The following is a 20,291-nucleotide window of genomic DNA, read 5'->3' on the forward strand; positions in this document are numbered from 1 at the left end:
GGGGGTTGATGGTTCTTCTAAATCGAGGCTTCCTGTGCCCCTGATGGAGGTGACGGGAGAGAAGATGATCCTGCAGTACAACATGATACAGATTTGGCAAAGGTGTCTTCTAAAGCGCTGTGCTGGAGATCAGGGTGCCTTTGTGCCCATGCCGCGCTTTCCGTTAAAGCTCACTGCAGCTGCCTGCGGGAACTGGCAGGAGTTCCAGCGTCAGGAACCAGCCGCAACGCCCTTAAGCCAAATTTGGCCACGGAGCGGGCAGTTCCCTCGGTGATCACACTGGGAGCTTTTTCTCCCGTTCTTTGCAACTACTGTCCTGGAGACTGAAATGCAAAATTAGCCTGGACCAAACGCTTGTGGTGAAGGAAGAACGGTGTCTCAATTCCTCCTGCGCCCAGGTTTGAATCCTGCTCTGGCCCTGCCTCACATTCCCAACGAGCCCCTCCAATCGTCGCCCCCGTCCCTCTCCCCGAGGGTGAGCGCCCGTCGGGGCGGGGGAGCGAGAGCCGCCGGCCCGCCCTGGGGAGGAGGCGGCGGGGGTGGCCGATGCCCCCTCGGTGTCCCGTCCCCCTTCCCCGTCCCGGCGGCTTTAAAGGCGGCGCGGCGGGCGCGGGGCCGGCGGCGGCACCACCATGATGCGGGCACTCGGCATCCTGGGCTGCTGCCTGGCGCTGGCGCTGCTGCCGCTGCCCGCGGCCCCGCGGGGCCCCGCGCTCCGCCCGCGACGGCAGCCGCGTCCGGGCGGCCCCGCCGCAGGTACCGCACCCGGGGCCCCGCTCCGCCCGTTCCGCTGCTGCTGCCCCGCTGCTGCTGCCCTGCTGCTGCTGCTGCTACCCCGCTGCTGCTGCCCTGCTGCTGCTGCTGCTACCCCGCTGCTGCTGCCCCGCTGCTGCTGCTGCTGCCCCGCTGCTGCTGCCCCGCTGCTGCTGCCCCACTGCTGCTGCTGCTGCTGCTGCTGCTGCTGCCCCACTGCTGCTGCTGCTGCCCCGCTGCTGCTGCCCCGCTGCTGCTGCTGCTGCCCCACTGCTGCTGCTGCTGCCCCGCTGCTGCTGCCCCGCTGCTGCTGCCCCGCTGCTGCTGCTGCTGCTGCTGCTGCTGCCCCACTGCTGCTGCTGCTGCCCCGCTGCTGCTGCCCCGCTGCTGCTGCCCCGCTGCTGCTGCCCCACTGCTGCTGCTGCTGCTGCTGCTGCTGCCCCACTGCTGCTGCTGCTGCCCCGCTGCTGCTGCCCCGCTGCTGCTGCCCCGCTGCTGCTGCCCCGCTGCTGCTGCTGCTGCCCCACTGCTGCTGCCCCGCTGCTGCTCCACGCCGCTAAACCCCGCTAGCTCTTCCCTACCGCTGCTCATTGCTCGAAACATCTTTATTTCAGACTCGTGGAACGACCAGGTTGCTGGAAATACTTTTTTTTTTTTCTACACAATCTAAAAAAGAGAATTATTCTACCTACAAGCACTGCGTCGGGTCTTTCTTCCTCCCCCTCCTCCCCCCCCCCCCCCATCCATGTCTTAAGCTACGCATGCATGCACCAACATTTCTTCATGTTTTCTCAGCTTCCCAAAGGCAAAACTGAGTTACAAGATGAATATAGAATGATATGAATATACTTGGGTGGGATCCTAGATTTGTCTGGTCTATTACTTCATCCAAAGGCAAAATCCACTATGCTGCTGTGCTTCCTGAGGGAGTTTGTGCAACTTAATATTTTCTCTCTGTTTTCAATTGTATCAGAAAAAAAAGGTCTCTAATGCCTTGGGGGGGAAAAAGTGCTGTTTTCACTTCTACTTTTAAGATACTTGTGAAGATTTTTTAAAATTTAAGCTGGAATGAAATAATCAAAGTCCACTTGATAGTAGCCAGGAGAGGTGTGTCAGGTTCCAAAACAGCCCTCAAAGTATGAATTCAAACTGGACACCTCATATTTTGCTATTTAATGCACTGGTGAGCCAGAATATCTCTTTTAAGGAAATACTCTTGTTTTGAGTTGTCCATTTTTCAGCTGCAAATCCAACCTTGATGTTATAAACTTAGTACCTGGTACCATCAGTGTCAGGACGTGGTGTCAGGACAGGGAGTGGGCATTTCAGTTGCCCGCTGTCACTGTCTTGATTGGTTTTTTCCTTCCTAGAAATGATACTTGTCTCTGATCTGAGCTATGGCTTTTCTGCTTCTGTCTAGATTTATATGACAGTGAGGAATTTTGGAAGTGTGTGTGCAAATGTTCATTTTTACATATAAAATTACTTCATGAGTAATTTCACTTTTCCTTTTGCTCTACGAGCCTTAAAACAGTAACAATTTCCAAAGAAGCCATTTTACATCATCATTTGTGTCTTTTCCTTGTTGGCCTTTATTTCTTCTTGTGTGTTTTGGATTGTGATTTACAAACAATAAATAATTCCCGATTAGCAGTTTATATTGTTACTATCCTAAAAAATATTAGGATCCGTTCTCTGTGTGATCTACTCAGAAGTTTTGCCATTTTATTTCTTAATCTTATAAAAACTGGAATTCAACCTTTATGAAAATAAACAGTAAATATATTTTTATATAACTGCTCCATCTCTGTGTTGGTTGTTACATGAAAACCACAACCCTTTGTTTCAAGGTTAGACATTTTGAAGGCTCAAATGTGCACCTATCTATTAATGCTTAGAAAAAGTCAGTTATTTATTGCTTTTCGAAATTAATATTTAAGACCGTCTAGTATGTTGCTCACTATAATTTGAAGCCTCTTCATAATGGATCAACCAACATCATGTGGCTGGAGTAGTTTGCCATGACAGCACTCACTGCCCTTGGGTGAGAGCTCCTGTCTGTGTAGGAGATGACTGAAGCATTTTCCTTCCTTCTTGGCAGACACTGCCTGTAAGAACCGGCCTCTAGACCTCGTCTTCATCGTAGACAGCTCCCGCAGCGTCCGACCTGAAGAGTTTGAGAAAGTGAAGATCTTCTTGTCAGAAATGATCGATACCCTGGATGTTGGTGAGAGAACAACGCGTGTGGCAGTCATGAACTACGCGAGCACTGTCAAGGTGGAGTTTCCCCTCCGGACCTACTTTGACAGAGCCTCTATGAAGGAGGCTGTGTCTCGCATTGAGCCCTTGTCTGCTGGCACAATGACCGGCCTTGCCATCCAAACTGCCATGGATGAAGTCTTCACCGAGGAGATGGGCACCCGGCCAGCAAGCTTCAACATCCCCAAGGTGGTCATTGTTGTGACAGATGGACGGCCACAAGACCAGGTTCAAGATGTGGCAGCAAGTGCCCGGACAGCTGGCATCGAGATCTACGCGGTCGGGGTAGACCGAGCAGACATGCAGTCCCTGAGGATAATGGCCAGTGAGCCTCTGGATGAACACGTCTTCTATGTGGAGACCTATGGTGTGATTGAAAAGCTGACATCCAGATTCAGGGAGACTTTCTGTGGTAAGGGGATCAGTCCAAGAGAGTAGTGTAACTTGGCTCCTTTTGACTTCTGCTGCAGTTCTGCTCCTTAAGAAAGAAGTTTCTCAGAAGTGTTATGTATCACATCTAAATATTTCCTTTACCATCCACTGGACAAACAAGCCAACCTTCTTTTTCAGTGAAGGCCAAGTACTGACCTTCCATTTTGAATAGTGACCTTAGTGTAGGTAACAGATGTGACTCGAATGGACCTCCTTGTCCAGTTGGTCAAATTTAGAGAGAAAGAGAAATCACAGCAATCCGGACAAGGTTTGACTGAATATATTTACTGAATTACTGAAGGTACACATCAGAGCTCTGCAGGCTGCATTTTTCCTTTCCCATCTTGCTGGGAAGCAAGGAGGAAGGGATTCCCTATAGGTCCAGAGTAGGAAAATCAGCGTGGCAGGTAAACCACTGCACTGGCTTGAGGAATTTGGTGCAGGATAAAGTGCCCAATGGCGGCAGTAGGTCGTCTCAGGACAGGCTTTCACTCCTTAGAAATTGCTGGGCTTTTCCAGTGTGCCAGGCTCACATCTCCCTCTGTTTCTCTGCAACTTGATTTAGACAAGGAACTGTGGGATGGGATGAATTAGCTTCGCTTTTCCAGGGCTGATCTTATAAAAATGCTGTATGTATTTGGTTTAGGCTAGAACTCCACTAAAAATGCTAGGCCAGAGTGGGCTATTACTGTCATTTACAGGGAAAAAAGGTCATCTGGAGTATTAAGAACTGCCTATTGATAGCTGTGACACAGCCCTACTCACAAAAATCAAATGGCAACTTTCTGACAATTAAAAAATTTGTGCAGAGTAGATTTTTCTAGTGAATTTATAGGAAAATGACTTTAAAATAAATTTCCAGCAAATAATAGGCAAAACCAGGTATAAATAACATTGTAAGAAAATTAAAATTACAGCCAATTCTTTAGGAACTTCTGTTGGCAGTGTGTTACTTTGTTATTTCAGAACCTTACTAAAAATTACCACCACATCTTTTGAATATGTTTCAAGTGAATAGACCTCCTTCTCTAGGTAGGAAATAAATGTGTAAGACCATCTGCAGACAGGACACTTTGCCCACTAATTAGCATAGGAAAAGCCTTGAGGTTTGGCTTGACACCATGTTGTGCTGCTGATGTGACCAGATCCTCACAAGTGCCCACCTGGCTGGACAGGTATGTGTGCTGTGAACACAGCACTTATGTCCACCTATGTTCTTGCCAAAGCAAGTCCTTTCATAGCATCAAAGAAAAATCTCTGTTCTTAAGAATAAACTTACTGCTAATTGTGCTAAAGTATAGAAACTATTCCCCTGAAAGGCTGGAGGGTAAATCAGACAGCTCACACATGTACACTTCCAGTGTAACTGTCGCCTGTGTGCAGTTTGCCAGAATCTGTGGATTCATGAAAAAAACAGGGTGAAGAAAAGAGTCTTTCAAAGGACTTCTACAAACCAAATGAATCTAATAGGGTCTTGTAAGACAGTGTGGTAAACAGGATCCCTTTCCAGCTCCTGAGTGCTTTTTGGTCAGAAATCTGGACTCACCAGTGGCAATTAGGATTTTCTTTTGCTTTGACCAAGGTAATTAATTTGTTTGTAGGGTAAACTGAAAACAGGAAAACTAATGTACAGGAGAAAAATACTTGGCTAAGATCAAGTTCTTGACACATTGAGAACATTACTCAGTATGAGACCATCCCAGAGATGGAAGAGTCTTAGCCTTTACTCAAGGCTTAGCTGTCCAAGTCAGTGGACGTTTGACTTTCCTACCACAAAAATCTGACCATTTGAGTCTGAGCTTCTCACTTATGCTTGAAAATATCACCCAGAGATTTTGTTCATAAGTCATGGAGATTGGTTCTCTTATTCCCAAGAGTGTAGCACAATGAAAAGGTGATGTCTGTGTTTCAAAAGGTAAAGACAAGACAACTCTATCAGCCTTTTTAGTAGACTTCTAAATCTTCCTTGTTTTAGAAAATGGGAAATGTTACCATTTTGTTGCCACAAAATTGCCTTATTTTCAGAAATACATGATAAAGTTCAGGCACTCTTGCTTCTGATCTTTTATCTCACCAGTATTGCTTTGGAGATTGATTTTACTAGTAGTCCATACCCACAATAAGACTAATTAGTAACTTCTAATCTAAGTAAAAATCTTAGGTAAAAACAGATCTGTTTTCCATTTTTCTCTCTCTAATTCCTTCCTTCCTTCCTTCCTTCCTTCCTTCCTTCCTTCCTTCCTTCCTTCCTTCCTTCCTTCCTTCCTTCCTTCCTTCCTTCCTCCCTCCCTCCCTCCCTCCCCCCCTTCCTCCCTCCCCATTCTTTTCTTTGCTGAGTTCTCATTTCTAGTGTAATGTAACTAAATGCTTAAAATCTCTCCTTGTGGAACCCTTTTCAATACATCTTTTCTCCTGCCACCTCAGGTACTGAGTTATTACAGTGCTGTTTATTACCTCTTTCTCCTGGCTACAGAGTGGTGCAAAGGACATCTGTAACTTGTGACAGCAACACAGCACTGACATTTACTACCACTAATCCAGCAAATAGTGCAAGATGTATTTCTGTAGGCATGAATGATTAATGCCTGCTCCTTTCCTCTGGGATGACTCTCTGTCAATGCCCTTTGTAGCTGTGAACGTGTGTGCCCTGGGGACCCACGGCTGCCAGCAGGTCTGTGTGAGTAACGGGGCATCCTACCTCTGTGACTGCTATGAAGGATACACCCTGAATCCAGATAAGAGAACCTGTTCAGGTACTACTCCTTTGGAAAATGAGTTCAACTAGAAAAAGAAAGAAAAATTAACACTATACTTGGATTTGAGATGCTACTTGTGTGCTTTTGCTGAAACAAACTTATTTTTTAAAAAAGTCTTTTCCAATAATAAAAATTCTAGAAATGAATAATAAATAAAAATCAGCTGCAAGTAATGATGAGATGTAGTTTGATTCTATCACCATCCTTTTTCTTGTGCCTACAGATACATTCATTAGGGCCAGATACCAAAACAAAGTCTTCAGATGTAGTTACTGTAGATATTTTCTCCTACCACTTGTTTTAATTCCTTCAATTACTATTGCCATTTCTGAGCTGATTCCAAACCAAAATATATTAAAAAATGGGAAGGTGCACTCCATCCCAAACTGCTTGTTATTAACAATGAGTTATTTCTCTTACATGCCTAACAAGCTGTGGACATGTGTGCACCTGGGATGCACAAGTGTGACCAGATCTGTGTGAGTAACAATGGATCCTATGTCTGTGACTGCTATGAAGGTTACACCTTGAATCCAGACAAGAAGACTTGCTCAGGTGAGAATTAAAAGCTACTTGAATATATGAAACTCATGGAGATATGGACATGTTTTCTGTGAATCACCCTAAAATGAGAACTCAGCTGTAGTCTTTTCCTTTGTTCCAATAACAATATTGTATTTTTCCTTAAATGCATTGATTAAAAAATGCAGTTTGGCACTTATCTACCATTTTATGGTCTTCACAGAATTCCATAAACATTTTTAGCTGCTTCGTCTGACATGGGTTAGGTTATTGCTCATCTCACGTGGGTTTTTAGCTTTGTCCCTACTGGGGACGTACAAGACTGTTGGAATTGCTGATGAAAGACAGAACTGCATGAGATGTGGTGTAGTCATGTCTTGCAGCATCTGCCTCCTCCATTAAATAATTAATAACTGAATTCAGTAGTCTGCAGCATAATATAATAATATAGTAAGACACCGGTTAAATCATAATTAAACAGTAATTACAAATGTTAGGCATTTAAAGCAATGAAGCATTTGGGAGGGATTAATAGATTTATTTCATAAACCATGGCTCACCACAGCCATGGACATGTGTGCTCCTGGAAGGCATGACTGTGCCCAAGTCTGTCTGAGTAATGATGGATCCTACAGCTGTGGCTGCTATGAAGGATACACTCTGAATCCAGACAGGAAGACTTGCTCAGGTAAGGAAAAACTGTGTTCCACTAAAAGGAAGCAGCTTTGAAAAATCCAGCTAATTTATGTTATTTTTCTGATAAATTATCCCAGAGTTTCTTTACAACTCCTGAAAACTCAGGGTGATTTTTTTTTCCATATGTACAGCAGTAATTTGAGATCCTTGTCTCTTCTGCAGTTGTGTGAAGCTTGTAATTGGTTAAGATTAAAATGCCATTTGGTATTTCCTTGAGGACTTCACAGTATTTTCACACCCATGGAGCATGAATTGCCACATCTAATATGTGATGTGGACCACTTCTGTCAGAAAACTCTTCAGTAAAGCAGCAAAAGGGAACAAGATAAGGGAGAGCATCTCATGAGCTGGAAGAGAGATCATAGTCTGTATGAGTGTGATTGCTCTTTCTGATGGATGTGTTTGGACCTTAAAAAACATTCCAGCCTTAGAGCTCTAGAGGATGGAGGGAAATGCTCCTTCTCAGTGCTGGTCTCTTGTGGAGAACAAGAGCATAGATGTAGCTGGTACTTAGGAATGTACACATAAGTATATATTAGCTACAAATTAACATCTATTCTATATTATCTTCACTTGATTAGGGTTTAATCTTCACTCTGAATTTCTTTGGATGTCTCATTTGTGATTTATTCAGGGAAAATACTTTCTTTTCCCCACTTCCATTAGAATCCCTTTCCTTATTATATTTTGTATGACAAACTGTTGAATTTAGGCTTCCAGTTCCAGGAAGTTCCTAGGCAAATCTCTCAAGTTAAGTCACAGGTCTCACATTTCAAAGAGGTGAAGCCAGAGAGCCTCAGTATTTCTTCCTGCCTAGGTTAGGAGCTGATTTTGTAAATATGGTGCCTAGAATTAGCTCTTAGCTGGCATTACAGAGAGGTTATAAACATGTGAGGGAATGAAAATTCAATTAGGCCTCCCCTTTGGGGGGGGGGGGGGGGGGGTCCAATCCCAAATCTCATTTCATAGCAGCGATTCTCCTTCTGCATACTCTAAATTATTTTCTTCACATGCTTGCTTTTTTTTCCTTTTGAATCTCATTTAGCAGTATCCTGCTAATGAATTCCTAACCATCCGGGTCTCCGTGGAAATTATATCACAAAGATGTGCAAAAAATGATGCAAAAATAGTCTAGGTCTTTCTTTCTTTCTTTCTTTCTTTCTTTCTTTCTTTCTTTCTTTCTTTCTTTCTTTCTTTCTTTCTTTCTTTCTTTCTTTCTTTCTTTCTTTTCTCTTCCTCTCTTCCTTTCCTTCTCCATCCTTTATTTTTTCTTGTGCCTTACTGGGCCTTCTTACTGCAAAGATATCTAAATATAGGAACTCCTTCTCAGCTTGCCCTTTCAGAATTGACGTGTTAAATTTGGCAGAAAACGGCAACCTCACACCTAAAGTGCCCACTTTGTAACTGGCAGTGGGTGTCACATCTTTTTTAGCAGCCACATATACTTTTCTGTTTATGGTCTATTCACTCCATAAAACACTGTCTTCTCCAACTCAATTAGAGCTGAAGTAATGCCAAATAGTCTCTTAAAATCAAGATATTTGTTCTCTGAAATTTTCTTGGATAATTGTTTTGTAACTTCATCACTTCTGGTTTCATTCCTTTTGCCATCTGTTACAGCTGCAAAAAAGTGTTGCCATTATTCCAAAATTTTGTACTAATTTTGTGACATTAATAGCCAGATAAAAACACACTCTGTGCACCCTGTTCTGGTTAACAGCACACTGACACGCAGTAAAAACATCCTGGTTTGGATCCAAATGAAGATCCATTTGAGAATGGGAATCACTAAAGGCTGAAGTTTGGCTACGGATTCACATTTTTCTCTGAAATGCCCCCTCAGCTGCCGACGTGTGTGCACCTGGCAGGCACGACTGCGAGCAGGTGTGTGTGAGGGGTGACCTGCTCTACTCCTGTGACTGCCACCAAGGCTACACCCTCAACCCAGACGGAAAGACGTGCTCAAGTAAGAGAGCAGATTGCTGATCCTTTTCTAGCCATGTCCTCCCCAGCTACCTGCATGCATTGCAATAGCTCTCGTTAGCATGTGAATATGTTTGTATCTGTCTGGGGAACTTTCAGGTGCACAGGGTGTTAAAAGACAGTAGTTCTAAGTCACTCTGCCTTACCCACTTGGAGCAAAATTCAGAGATACAAAGAACTTTATATGTAACAATGTTAGTAAATACTCACCATGCAGTCTTTGTCAACTTATAAATAAGGCCTTCGCTAATTTATGCAATATTCAGCAAACCCAGAACTGAGAAATTGTTGAAGGGAGAAGAGCTGGGGTTAGTCACACACTTTGCAGTACTGTGGAATGATGGTGTGCCATCGTGCAAGAGAGGTTGAGGTGACGTGCTCCCCTCCAGGCTGAATTTCATCTTGCTGCTCCTTTCTTTAGCTTCTCAGTGACTTTCTGTTACAGTAAAAATGTAACTATTTCAGAAGCATTTCTTTCCTTCCCAGTCTCCTTACTGTAAAGTTATTGTGTATTGGAAACCTTTCCTAGTGTGCCTTTGGAGCTGATGTGGCATTTCACATCTGGTGGGGTTACACAGCTGGGTCGGAGGGAGCAAGGTCTGAGGTATCCCTTGCGTTAATTAATGTATTAATCCCCAGTAAGACAGTTGCTGCTCCATGGTGAGATCAGTTACACATCTCAGTAATTCCTGATAAGATTCATAGAGGATAGGCTCCCAGCATGGAAAAGCACTGGTATTGGGAATTAAACATTAAAAAATGTTATCATGTTTTTTGGATGACTGCTTCTCCAAAGCACATCCTGTGTGAACTGGTGTGTGTGCACCAGGAACCCATGACTGGCTGCAGGTCTGTATGAGTGGATTAAAGACCTGTCATTGCTCTGAAGGCTTTATTTTAAATTCAGATGACAAAACATGCTCAAGTATTAACTTAATGTTGGGGTTTTTTTTCTGAATATGTTTATTTATTGAAGCAACTCTTTTTAATGTGTTAAACATTTTTAATCTGTTTGACAAATGGTGTATCAACTCACAAGCTCCCAGGAAATATAATCCTTTTCATTCTTTTATGTCTCTTTCCATGAATATTTTGAGCTAGTTTGGTCCTTCTTGTTTAATTATAGTAATATATATACTGTACTTAAAACTAGTTTAAGTTTAACATTTCCTCTTATCATCACACATTTAAGGACTCACTGTATTTAAAAATTCAATCTTTCATGATCTGCACTTCTGAAATGGGACTAACTGGGGGTGTTGGCAAGGCAGGGTTCTGGGACACCTGTGTCTGGGATGTGAGCCTCCACTGCATACCAGCATTTGGAGATGGCTGGAGGGTCCCAAGGGGAACAGTACTCAGGCTAGAACTACTACAGTGCTAAACCTTGTATTCTTGGCCTCTCCTCCAGGCTCAGTGGGGCAAGAATGAACTCACCAACAGTTTTCTCTTCAGATGGGCAATACTGGGATCAAATGTTGGCAGAACCTCTCCACAGTTTGATGTAGAATCTGAAGTTAAGTTGGGTAGGAAGGGATCTCAAGAGGTACCTAGCCCAGCCCTGGTTCAGAACAAGAATAACTTGCCATCACATTAAGTGGATGAAGACCCTATGTAACAGTACAGTTTAAAAATAGGTGGATACAGACAAACACCATCTGCAAAAATAGTTTCTTGTTGGTCTGGACTTGATCACAAAGGCAGTGTAAAAACACAGCTTTAAGATATATACTTTATATATAAATAAAGTATTTATAATTAATAATAGTTATAATATTGTATATTTATAAATAAAGTATTTGTATATATATAGCATTATACTTTTTCCGAATCCCAGTGGCAAAAGGAATGCCTCAGATTTTGAATATCAAATACTGTAAGACTCTCAATTTCACAGAAGGACTGTAGAATTCAGAGTACCCTTGGACAATTGCCAGAGTTGGTTGGAAAAATAATTTTGTTAAAGTAGACAAAATCCAAGGAGGATCTGTATCTGTCACTGGAGAATTTAAATGCAGACATAAAAAGTTAACTGGCAGCTGGTTGGAAACCAACCATGTTGGTGTGATGTTTTGAACTGGCCTTCCTCCAGCTGACTCTTGAACAGCTCTTCTTTGTACATTCACCATAAAGCCAGTGGAATGTTCCAAAGAGGGGAGCCGAACAAATACAGGCTCAGTGGAATCAAGGAGACACCAATTTCAACATTGGCTTTAAGACAGATGAGTTTCTGCACTGCCAGATGTGCAACCTCATAGATTTTGCAGTTTCCTTGCAAAATGGGAGTATTAATGGCATGACTGACAAACAAAAACAAAATCAAAACAAACAAACAAAGAACCTGAAACAGTTCAGGAAAAAAGGGAAATGTACTTGTATATAGTATTTGTGTTGTTTTACTGTTACAATGCTCACACACTATGTTTGACATTGATCAGGTATGAATTTATATATCTAGAGGAAACAAAGTTTATTAATGTTATTGTTGCCTTTGCAAGTAATGTAAAAAAAAAATTATTAAGAGATGGGTATTGCTTATGGGTAATACCTCTTGATAACTTACCGAAAATGTATTTGTAGGCTCTCTTTTAAGAAGGCTTTGCCTTTGGAAGCTTATTGTTCCAGTCTCAGATGTGGATGGTGATCTCACTATAGTACCTGTGCTGCAGTAGTGACATACATTTGTTCTCAGTCTCCAGCAAAGTGGTGCAGCCTTAACTGAATTACTTTATGGAGTAGGTGAGGTTAAATTGCCTTTCCTGCAGCTAGGAACTCATAGGCATCTACTAATGCTTGACTTTATCATACTAAGTGAAATTGTTGTCTCTCTGAACCCTTTGGCATCATTGCTGGTTTTTTGTGAATTATGGAGAAAAAGGAATTCTTGAGGACAGCTGAGGCTAGTCCCCTGTAAGTCTGGAAGACTGAGGTCAAGACCTAGGAACAGTCAGAATGGAAGCACTGCTTTGTTGGTATAGCAGTGCTTGTACTCTTTCTGAAGAGACTGGTAACTCCTCTGAAATAGTAGCTGGCTCCTCCAGCTAGAGGAGGAGAGGAGATGTGACTTTCTGCTAGATTTTAAATTCAGTTGGGCCTATTTGAATGTCATTCCCTCCATTCTATATTCACGTGACATTTGTATGGATTTGTGCCTACCCTCTTGAATCAAGAAAGATACTCCCTATGCATGCATATCGTAAATACTAGAAACCAAGTACTTGTGGAGTGACACAATTAAAGTTGATGGGGAGGCTAGATGGTCTCTGCAGCCAGGTCCTTTCATTTATTCATTTTTTCTCAGTAATGGTCTAATTTAAAGAGTGTAGAGGATCCAGGTAGGCAGGTGAGGAACACCCTGCTCTGCTTCCTTCTTGGTTAGAGTTGAGCTCTCTCTTGCCTGTCCTGGACTATGGCACTCAGGTCCCTGGCTACACACCAGTCCCTGTTCACTGCTGCCCCTCCTTCCCAACTGCCCTGGGTTGCAGTGCTTGCTGTAGTCTCACAGCATGGATTTGACTCCTTCCACAGGATCAAGCATTTTCTTGGGATTTAAAAGTTCAATGATTATAATAAATATACTAAATGCTGTTTTCTCTCTTAGGAGCCATATCAAGCAGTCTTGTAACAACTGAAGAGTCCTGTAAGTGTGAAGCCATAGTTGCCCTCCAGGATTCAGTGACCTCACACCTTGAAGCTCTGTCCACGAAATATATCCTTTTTCTTACATGATCACCAGCGTTCAGCACTTTACTGGTATTTTAGAGGCAGCTGTTTTGATATAAACCAGGGAAGAAATATCCCTCAAAGGAGAAAGTATATTCAGGGTGATTTTAGAAATATTATGGGAAAAAAGAGGTTGTTGCAAACACCACAGTGTTTTCACATTTCACTGAAGAGCAACATGCTACAGATAAACTGAATGCATTTGCCCACATCCCCTAGATTATATGCGCCATGTTGAACTTCAAGCACTGCTCTACTCATAATTCCTGTGTCTGGCTTTTACTGTTACAACAAACACTCCTATTATGTCCAAAACTTTAGAGACAACTTCACCGTGTGACAACAGTCCCATTAGCTGTGGTATTCCTCTGCATCCCACCTACATAGGCAGGCACTGTCCCAGGTGATTTCCAAGCACCTTCTTTTCTCTGAAAATGTGTGAACCTATGAGTATCCTAGGATATAGGAGCATGAGAGAGCTGCAAGGCAGGGTTCTGAGGCTCGAGGCTCTGGCAAGCCTTGTGCCTCTGGAAGATCTGAGGTGCTTGCTGGTGGTGGAATTTGCTGGCTTTTTTGGCTGCAGTGCCCTGTCTGCAGCTGGGAAGAGAAATGTGGTCAGCCCCCAGGTTAGTCATTCCACAAACATGTGGGAGAGAAAAAAACCCCAACCAATAAACAAAAAGAAAGTGGTGAACTCTGTCATACCACAGCAAGCCTGAATGCTGGAATAAATGCCCTCAGATGACATAGCAGGAACTAATAAGTGGAGGTTGAAGTTGGAAAAGCTGTGGTACATCAGGAGGCATAATTTTTAGAAGTGAGAGTGATTGATCACTGCTACAATTTACCAAGGACTGCCACAGATTTTCTTTGCTGAAAATTTCTGAATGCTTTTTTCTGTCAAATGCGCTCTTATTCAAATAGGACTTGATTTAAAGGAACATTATGTCTGTGGTTATCATCCCAATCCCTGAGGTTTCAAAATCAAGGAAGAGTGGACTATTCAAGATGATAAAAAAAGGAGAGCAAAGTAGTGAGTTTTATACGTGAACCCATCATTTAGATAGATACAAGAATTTTTCAGTTTGCCAAAGTTTCTGAAAGGCAAATAAACACTTCTGTCAAGGACACAAGACTTTCCCAGTTTTTGAATAAATTCAAAGTTACTTTTATGAGATCTAATTGCACATACCTCTTCTTGCAGTGTGCTTGGAGTTCAGTTTATCTGTCTGGGAAAAGTGAGTGGAAGAACTCTGATTTTCCTGGATTATAATGTATCATTCTAGAGAATCTAATTAGTTAAAACTGAGCACCAAGGTATTTAAACCTGTAATGTCATCTCAGTTTCAGAGATCAACCTTTCTGCCCCAAGAGGTCATGGTAAGCAAGAAAATATTGTGGGTTTAAGTTAGGAATACAATTTATTACAAAGAACTGAGGCTTTCTTTCAAAGTTATTCTTTGTTCCGCCATTTCTATCCCTAGCATCCTTTCAAGACAACCTGGAAAACATAGCAGAGACCATCACCTTATGCTTCTCATCCCTGGTTATCACCTAATCCAACTCTTTCTAAGAAATTAGGGGTGTTGAGATTATTTGGTAAAATGCCAGATCTTGACAGAGCTCTAATATGTTCAGAAATCTCTGTTTCAAGCATGTTTTGACCTCATCTAGAAAACAGACTGTTTTTTGAAAATGCAGCAATGAGAAAGACTGCAAATAAAACAAACCTTATAGCCATCTATTTTATTGCCCTTAACAACTGACCACTAGAGGAAGTGTCTGAGAAGCTGCAGGCATATCAAGACAGACAGCAGATTGTCTGAGCTATCATTTTGCTTGATTTTAAAATAATTTTTCAGAATCAAGCCTTTTTATTGTTTTCAGGAAGCTTTATTTCACTGCACAGCTTACGAAACAGCAGTTGGTTTATTATTATAGATGAACATCAAGAAGACTTCAGGAAGACAAGAGTCTTGAAAATACAGTGACCCTGAGGATCTTCATGTACAGTCACTTTATAGCCGTGGAACTACTCATACATGCTGTGCTTCAGTTTGTACTGCAGATACTGCTTTTCTGTAGCAATTGCATTTTTTATTCTACTTCAAAGTAAATAAAGGAAAAAAAGAATGAATACAGTATATCACATATAAAACTCTGAAATGGCAAGGCAGAATGAACAAATGTGCCTATGTCTTCTTTCAATTAAATGGGAAAGTAAGTTGGGATCTTGTAACTTATTTTAATAAAATACAATATGATATGCATATTGATGTTGGAAGTTATTTTGTATTCAACCTAAAGGACATGTGTTATGAAATAAAGGATGTGTGTTAAAAAACCCAAGGATACAAAACTTCAAAGACAAAGGAGGCATACATGAAAGAAATAAACAGAATACTGCCCCAAGTCACATGTGTGAAAAAAGAAGTATTTGATTTTAAAACATAGACGCCACTGGAAATATAGATAAAAGATTGAACAATAATTTCAAGTATTAATAATGTTTAAAATGTAGATGAATGAAAGACATCCCAAAATTTAATACTTTTAGCCTGCAAGATTTACTTATCTTATTAGTAAATCATTCCTGTTGCCATTACGCAGACTTTACTGACACTTCACTTGTGTCAATCAGGCTTTTAGGATAAAACACACAAGCTAACAGTTAAAAAAAATTAGTCACTAAAGGAATCCATTCATTTTATAGACTTGGTATTTATAATCATCCAAATACTTTAGAAATTATATTTCAATTAGGAGTCAAAACGACGGTGATTTTTAATGGAAAAATCCCACATATTTTGTAGACCCTTGCAATATAATGACACAAAATATTGTATCTGGTAACTGGTTTGCCAAGGACATATTAAACAACATCTGTACTTGTTTCACACCCTGCACATACCACATTCAAGCACGTTCAGCTATGTTCACTTCACTGCACATGGGAGTGCATGACTTCAGGTATGCCTACACAGTAATGTTAAGCTGGAATATAACACTAAATAGCACAAGTGAACGTGGGACACAGCTTCAGCTGCAAGGGCTAAAAATGAGACTATAAACCCTCCAAGAATGAATGCTGGATTTGGCTGTGTTTGGTATTTTGTGATGTGTCCCTGTACTGATATTAATTTGCTGTAGTTAGCAATTAAAGTTAGTGTGGGATGTCCTGGCTATGCTACACTTGCTTCCTCAAAGTGCTGTGCATGCATTTCTTTTATTATTATTTTATTTCTCCAAGTCATGGAGTTTTATATCCAGCACTTTACTTTGCTTACTTTCATGTCCTCTACTTAGGCAGGGTATTATACAGGCATTTATGGGGCCAGAAGTATGCCTTGGCCTCTGTAATTGGTAAGAATAAACAAGTTGTAAATCTAATGCAAGACTTTTCAACTTCTTGGCAATTGGGAAGGGATGACATCAGACCTATTTACACTAAGGCCAGTTGTGAGATGAGATGTAAAATTTTATAGGATAGTGGAAAATTATCCTGGAGGCCAGATGCATCTTGCAAGCTGTCAGCTGGGCAGGCTTTGATTCATGCACTAGTATTCATAGCTTCATTTTGTATTACATATGATTGTATTTACATTCAATTCCTCTGAGCAATTACCTGCTTCACTTTGTGAGTACCATGCAAAATTCCAAGATGATATAAATGATTTGTTTAAAATAGGACATATTGTTGTTCAGAAAAACTGGATTTATTATCCAGTATGCTACAAGCCAATAATTACGCACTCAAAAGACACTTGATTATTTATATTAGAGTTCTGTACCCAGGTCTGGGTGCTCAGTGGTGTTCCAAAAATCAAGTGCATTGCCTTTAAAAATTTTAAACTTAGTAAAACACAAAAATATAATAAAATATCTCCCTGAATACCATAAAATTGCAGTACAGATTCTATTTTTTTCCATGTGCAGTTCATGAGTCCCGAGTCAGTTTCAGCTTTGGGTGGGCCTTCTGTTAATACCACCACAAAGTTGGAGGAATACCTTTGGTCTGCGTGTAATGAATTCATGAGCCCAGTCCTTTCAATTCCATGGCTCTGTGTGTGGTTAGCAGTATCTGACAAGATCCTTTCCACTTCTCACCTAGCAGAGCATCTTTCCAGGTTTTCAGGTAGACTTGATCTCCACGCTTCAAAGAATATATTGATGACTTGATTGGGATTGCTGATCTAAACAGCAAGTACCTGTGTAATAATCTCAGGGTTTTATTTAAAAACAAGAGATAATCTGATAAAGCTTCCTCCCCTACCACATCATCTGGTCAGTTTTTCCTGTCAGATTCACGTGTTGTGGTGAACCATACAGAATATCAAATTTTTCTGGATTTCCCAGTACAACCTGGCAAACTCCTTCCAATGTCTCAAATCAGTGGTTGAAAAAAGAACTGTTACATAAACAGGGTTTTGGTGTGCCCAAATTCTCTCTGCAATTGGATGAAATGCATCACTTCCTCCAATGTTACCATCAGTACTTTCCTGGTCCCAATTATCACTATACTGATTCTTAGAGAACCCAACAAATGTACACCCTCTTCCTCACTATCCACTTTCAGACACCTTTTCCTTATACAGCAATCAGAACAGCAGCAAGATAATCTCTTTTTCTCTTCCATTGTCATTAACACATTTGAATCAGTCACCAATAACCTGCATTTCTTTCTTGTTTTATGACCATTTCTCAATGAGAAAAATAAATCCACACGATTTCATCCCACTTATCCAATCTTCTGCAAAACAACAGCTGTAGCATGTTATTATAATGTTCCAATTTCTGGCCATTTTTCATCACCATCCAATTTATTATTTATTTTATATATTTATATTTTTTATATCATTGGGTACAGTATTTCTTTAACTTCCACTTTGTAAGAAAAAGTTCCACCAAATTTGTCCCAATGGTTCAAAATACATCCTAATGGAGAACAAGGAGAAGGTTTAACAGATCGTCCCATTCCACATTACTACCCAAAAAATAGTGTGGTTTTTTTTCCCATGGATTCATATACTCCACTTGTCACTGTCAAGCATGTATGAGTTTTCCAAAATTCTACTAGACAATACCAATTCCACAAAATTATATCAACCCCTCTTCTTACAGTATACAGTCTCTTTTCATATGCTGCATCTTTGAGTCTCTTACATGCTCCTGGATGGGGAGATACTTGCAAAGTCCCTGATCAAAAGGCCAATGGGCATGGGAGTTACATAGTGCTACAAGTTACACAGTTCTCTTTTTAATTAGTGTTATAAATGAGAAACAAAAGGTCTAAATATTTAGCAAAATTTAGATTGCTTTATTTGATACAGACGGAGCAAGGAGCACTGGGGAACGTGAGGGGTCACTGCCCACTCCACGCTCCCTCGAACCTTGGTTTGCAGCTCCTTTTTATAGCATGGTTTTCCTTATAGTAATCAATAATTGTTATTTTTTTGTTGTCATAATTCTGCCAGGTAAGCAGTGGTGGTCAAAAAACATCCATGGGACTGCTGTGTGAAATCTTCAATTTGTCAAGTAACCATTTGGTTTTGGTAGATAAAGAACAGCAGAAGTGGGAAGTCTGGTCTTAGCAGATAGGTTGCAATTGATTACACAAAGGCAGGAAATCTGATTTTGCAAAATCTTTCAGGCTGTGGGAAAACCTCATTTCACAAACTAGTATCAAACACAATTTGCTTAGAAAACACAATATTCATATCAGGGGGATTTAAACAGAATGGTTTTAATCATATATTTCCCTTTATCTAGTTCCATGTCTTATCTAAGTATTCCGGTTTAGACGAACTCCAAAACTTTATGATTAACACATATCTTTTATCAATTGTCACATTAGCATTCTACCTTCTGCTGGTTAATGATTCTTTTGCTTCTCATGCTAATTAGTCCGGGTGCTCAGTCTTTTTTTTTGGGTGGGTGGTTTTCTTGGGTCCAGTGGTTGAATTCTGCCCCTACCAGAATTACCCTTTTACCCAGTCAGAGTTGTTTTCCACACAGTTGCTAAATTGACTTTATTAGTTTCTTTCTTATCTTGGGAGTTCTGCCAAATGTGGGCCTTGTGGCTCATAAATTCTGTATTCTTTGTGTCCATTATCAGTGTGACATCCTTCTTCCCAAGCTTTATTAACCTCCCCGTAGGTCTGAGATCATCAAAACTTGTCCAGCCATAAATTTTAATATGGCAATATTAGTGACAAATAATTTATCTTTCTAATATCTCAATTCCACTGAGAGCTTGTTAGCTGCTGTTTCATGCATTAAGCCTCCTTCCTCTCTGATTAGGAATGCCTTTATACTGAAAGAAGGCGGGTTTAGGTTATTTATTAGTAAGAAGTTCCTTACTGAGGGGTGGAGAGGCTCTGGCACAGAGAAGCTGTGGATGCCCATCCATGGAAGCGCTCAAGGCCAGGCTGGACGGGGCTTTGAGCAGCCTGGGGGAGCGGAACGTGTCCCTGCCCGTGCAGAGGGGCGGGATCTAGACCGTCCTTAAACCCACACCATTCTAAGATTCGAAGTTGATGTCCGTTACACTACAAACACCGTGCCCAGACAACTTGGGGTTCACAAACTTTGGGATTTTTTCTACGTGCAACAGCAGAGTAACCTCCATAACAACGCTTTCTAAACGAGCGGAGCGCGGTCACCGCCGGCGGGAGCCCCGAGCCCGCCCGGGCCCGGACCTCCCCTCACGGCGGCGCTCACTGCCGCCCGCGCCGCGCGGCCCCGCCCCCGGAAGCGGCGCCGTTTCGGCCATTTTCGGTTGCCAGGGGGACGCGGGCAGGGCGGGCCGCGCTGCCCTGAGGGCCGGCCCGGGCGGCTCCCCGCGCTCCGCCGGCATGTTCGTCTACCTGTGCAAGAAGGTGCCGCTGGGGACGCGCGGGGCGGCGGAGGGCAGGCTGCTCTGGGGCAGGGGCGCTGCCCTGGGGAGTCCCAGGGATCGGGAGCCCGGAGGCGGGACGTGGTGCGGCAGTCCCGGCTCTGTCCCGCCGGTTCCCTCGGCCTGGCTTGGGGCTTCTCTGGTCTCCGCTGCTGCGGCAGCTCCGCAGTTTTTCCCCCTGTAGGCTTTGGACGCGGCTTTTCCGCTGGAGAGCGAAGCCCTGTGCCCTGTGTGACCCCTGTCACCTGTTTGTGATGCTCAGCACACCTTTG

The 20,291-nt window shown here is 42.1% G+C and overlaps 2 protein-coding genes across 3 annotated transcripts in view; both read left to right on the forward strand.

The window, feature by feature from the left end:
- Positions 1-632: 632 nt before the first annotated feature.
- On the forward strand, positions 633-15,155 carry MATN3 (matrilin 3). The gene is made up of 8 exons (XM_062488452.1): positions 633-756; positions 2,855-3,424; positions 6,075-6,197; positions 6,633-6,755; positions 7,288-7,410; positions 9,262-9,384; positions 13,003-13,110; positions 14,895-15,155. The coding sequence occupies exons 1-8, from the start codon at positions 633-635 to the stop codon at positions 14,948-14,950; spliced, it is 1,350 nt and encodes a 449-aa protein (XP_062344436.1). The 3' UTR covers positions 14,951-15,155.
- A 4,807-nt stretch (positions 15,156-19,962) lies between these two features.
- WDR35 (WD repeat domain 35) overlaps positions 19,963-20,291 on the forward strand; it is a 40,951-nt gene continuing 40,622 nt past the window's right edge. For both annotated transcript variants that reach the window (XM_062488454.1, XM_062488453.1), the window contains exon 1: positions 19,963-20,002. In XM_062488454.1, the coding sequence (XP_062344438.1) occupies positions 19,979-20,002 (24 nt within the window). In that variant the 5' untranslated portion in view covers positions 19,963-19,978. The remainder of the gene's footprint in view (positions 20,003-20,291) is intronic.

The sequence above is a fragment of the Cinclus cinclus genome, chromosome 3, assembly GCF_963662255.1.
Source record: "Cinclus cinclus chromosome 3, bCinCin1.1, whole genome shotgun sequence".
NCBI lineage: Eukaryota > Metazoa > Chordata > Aves > Passeriformes > Cinclidae > Cinclus > Cinclus cinclus.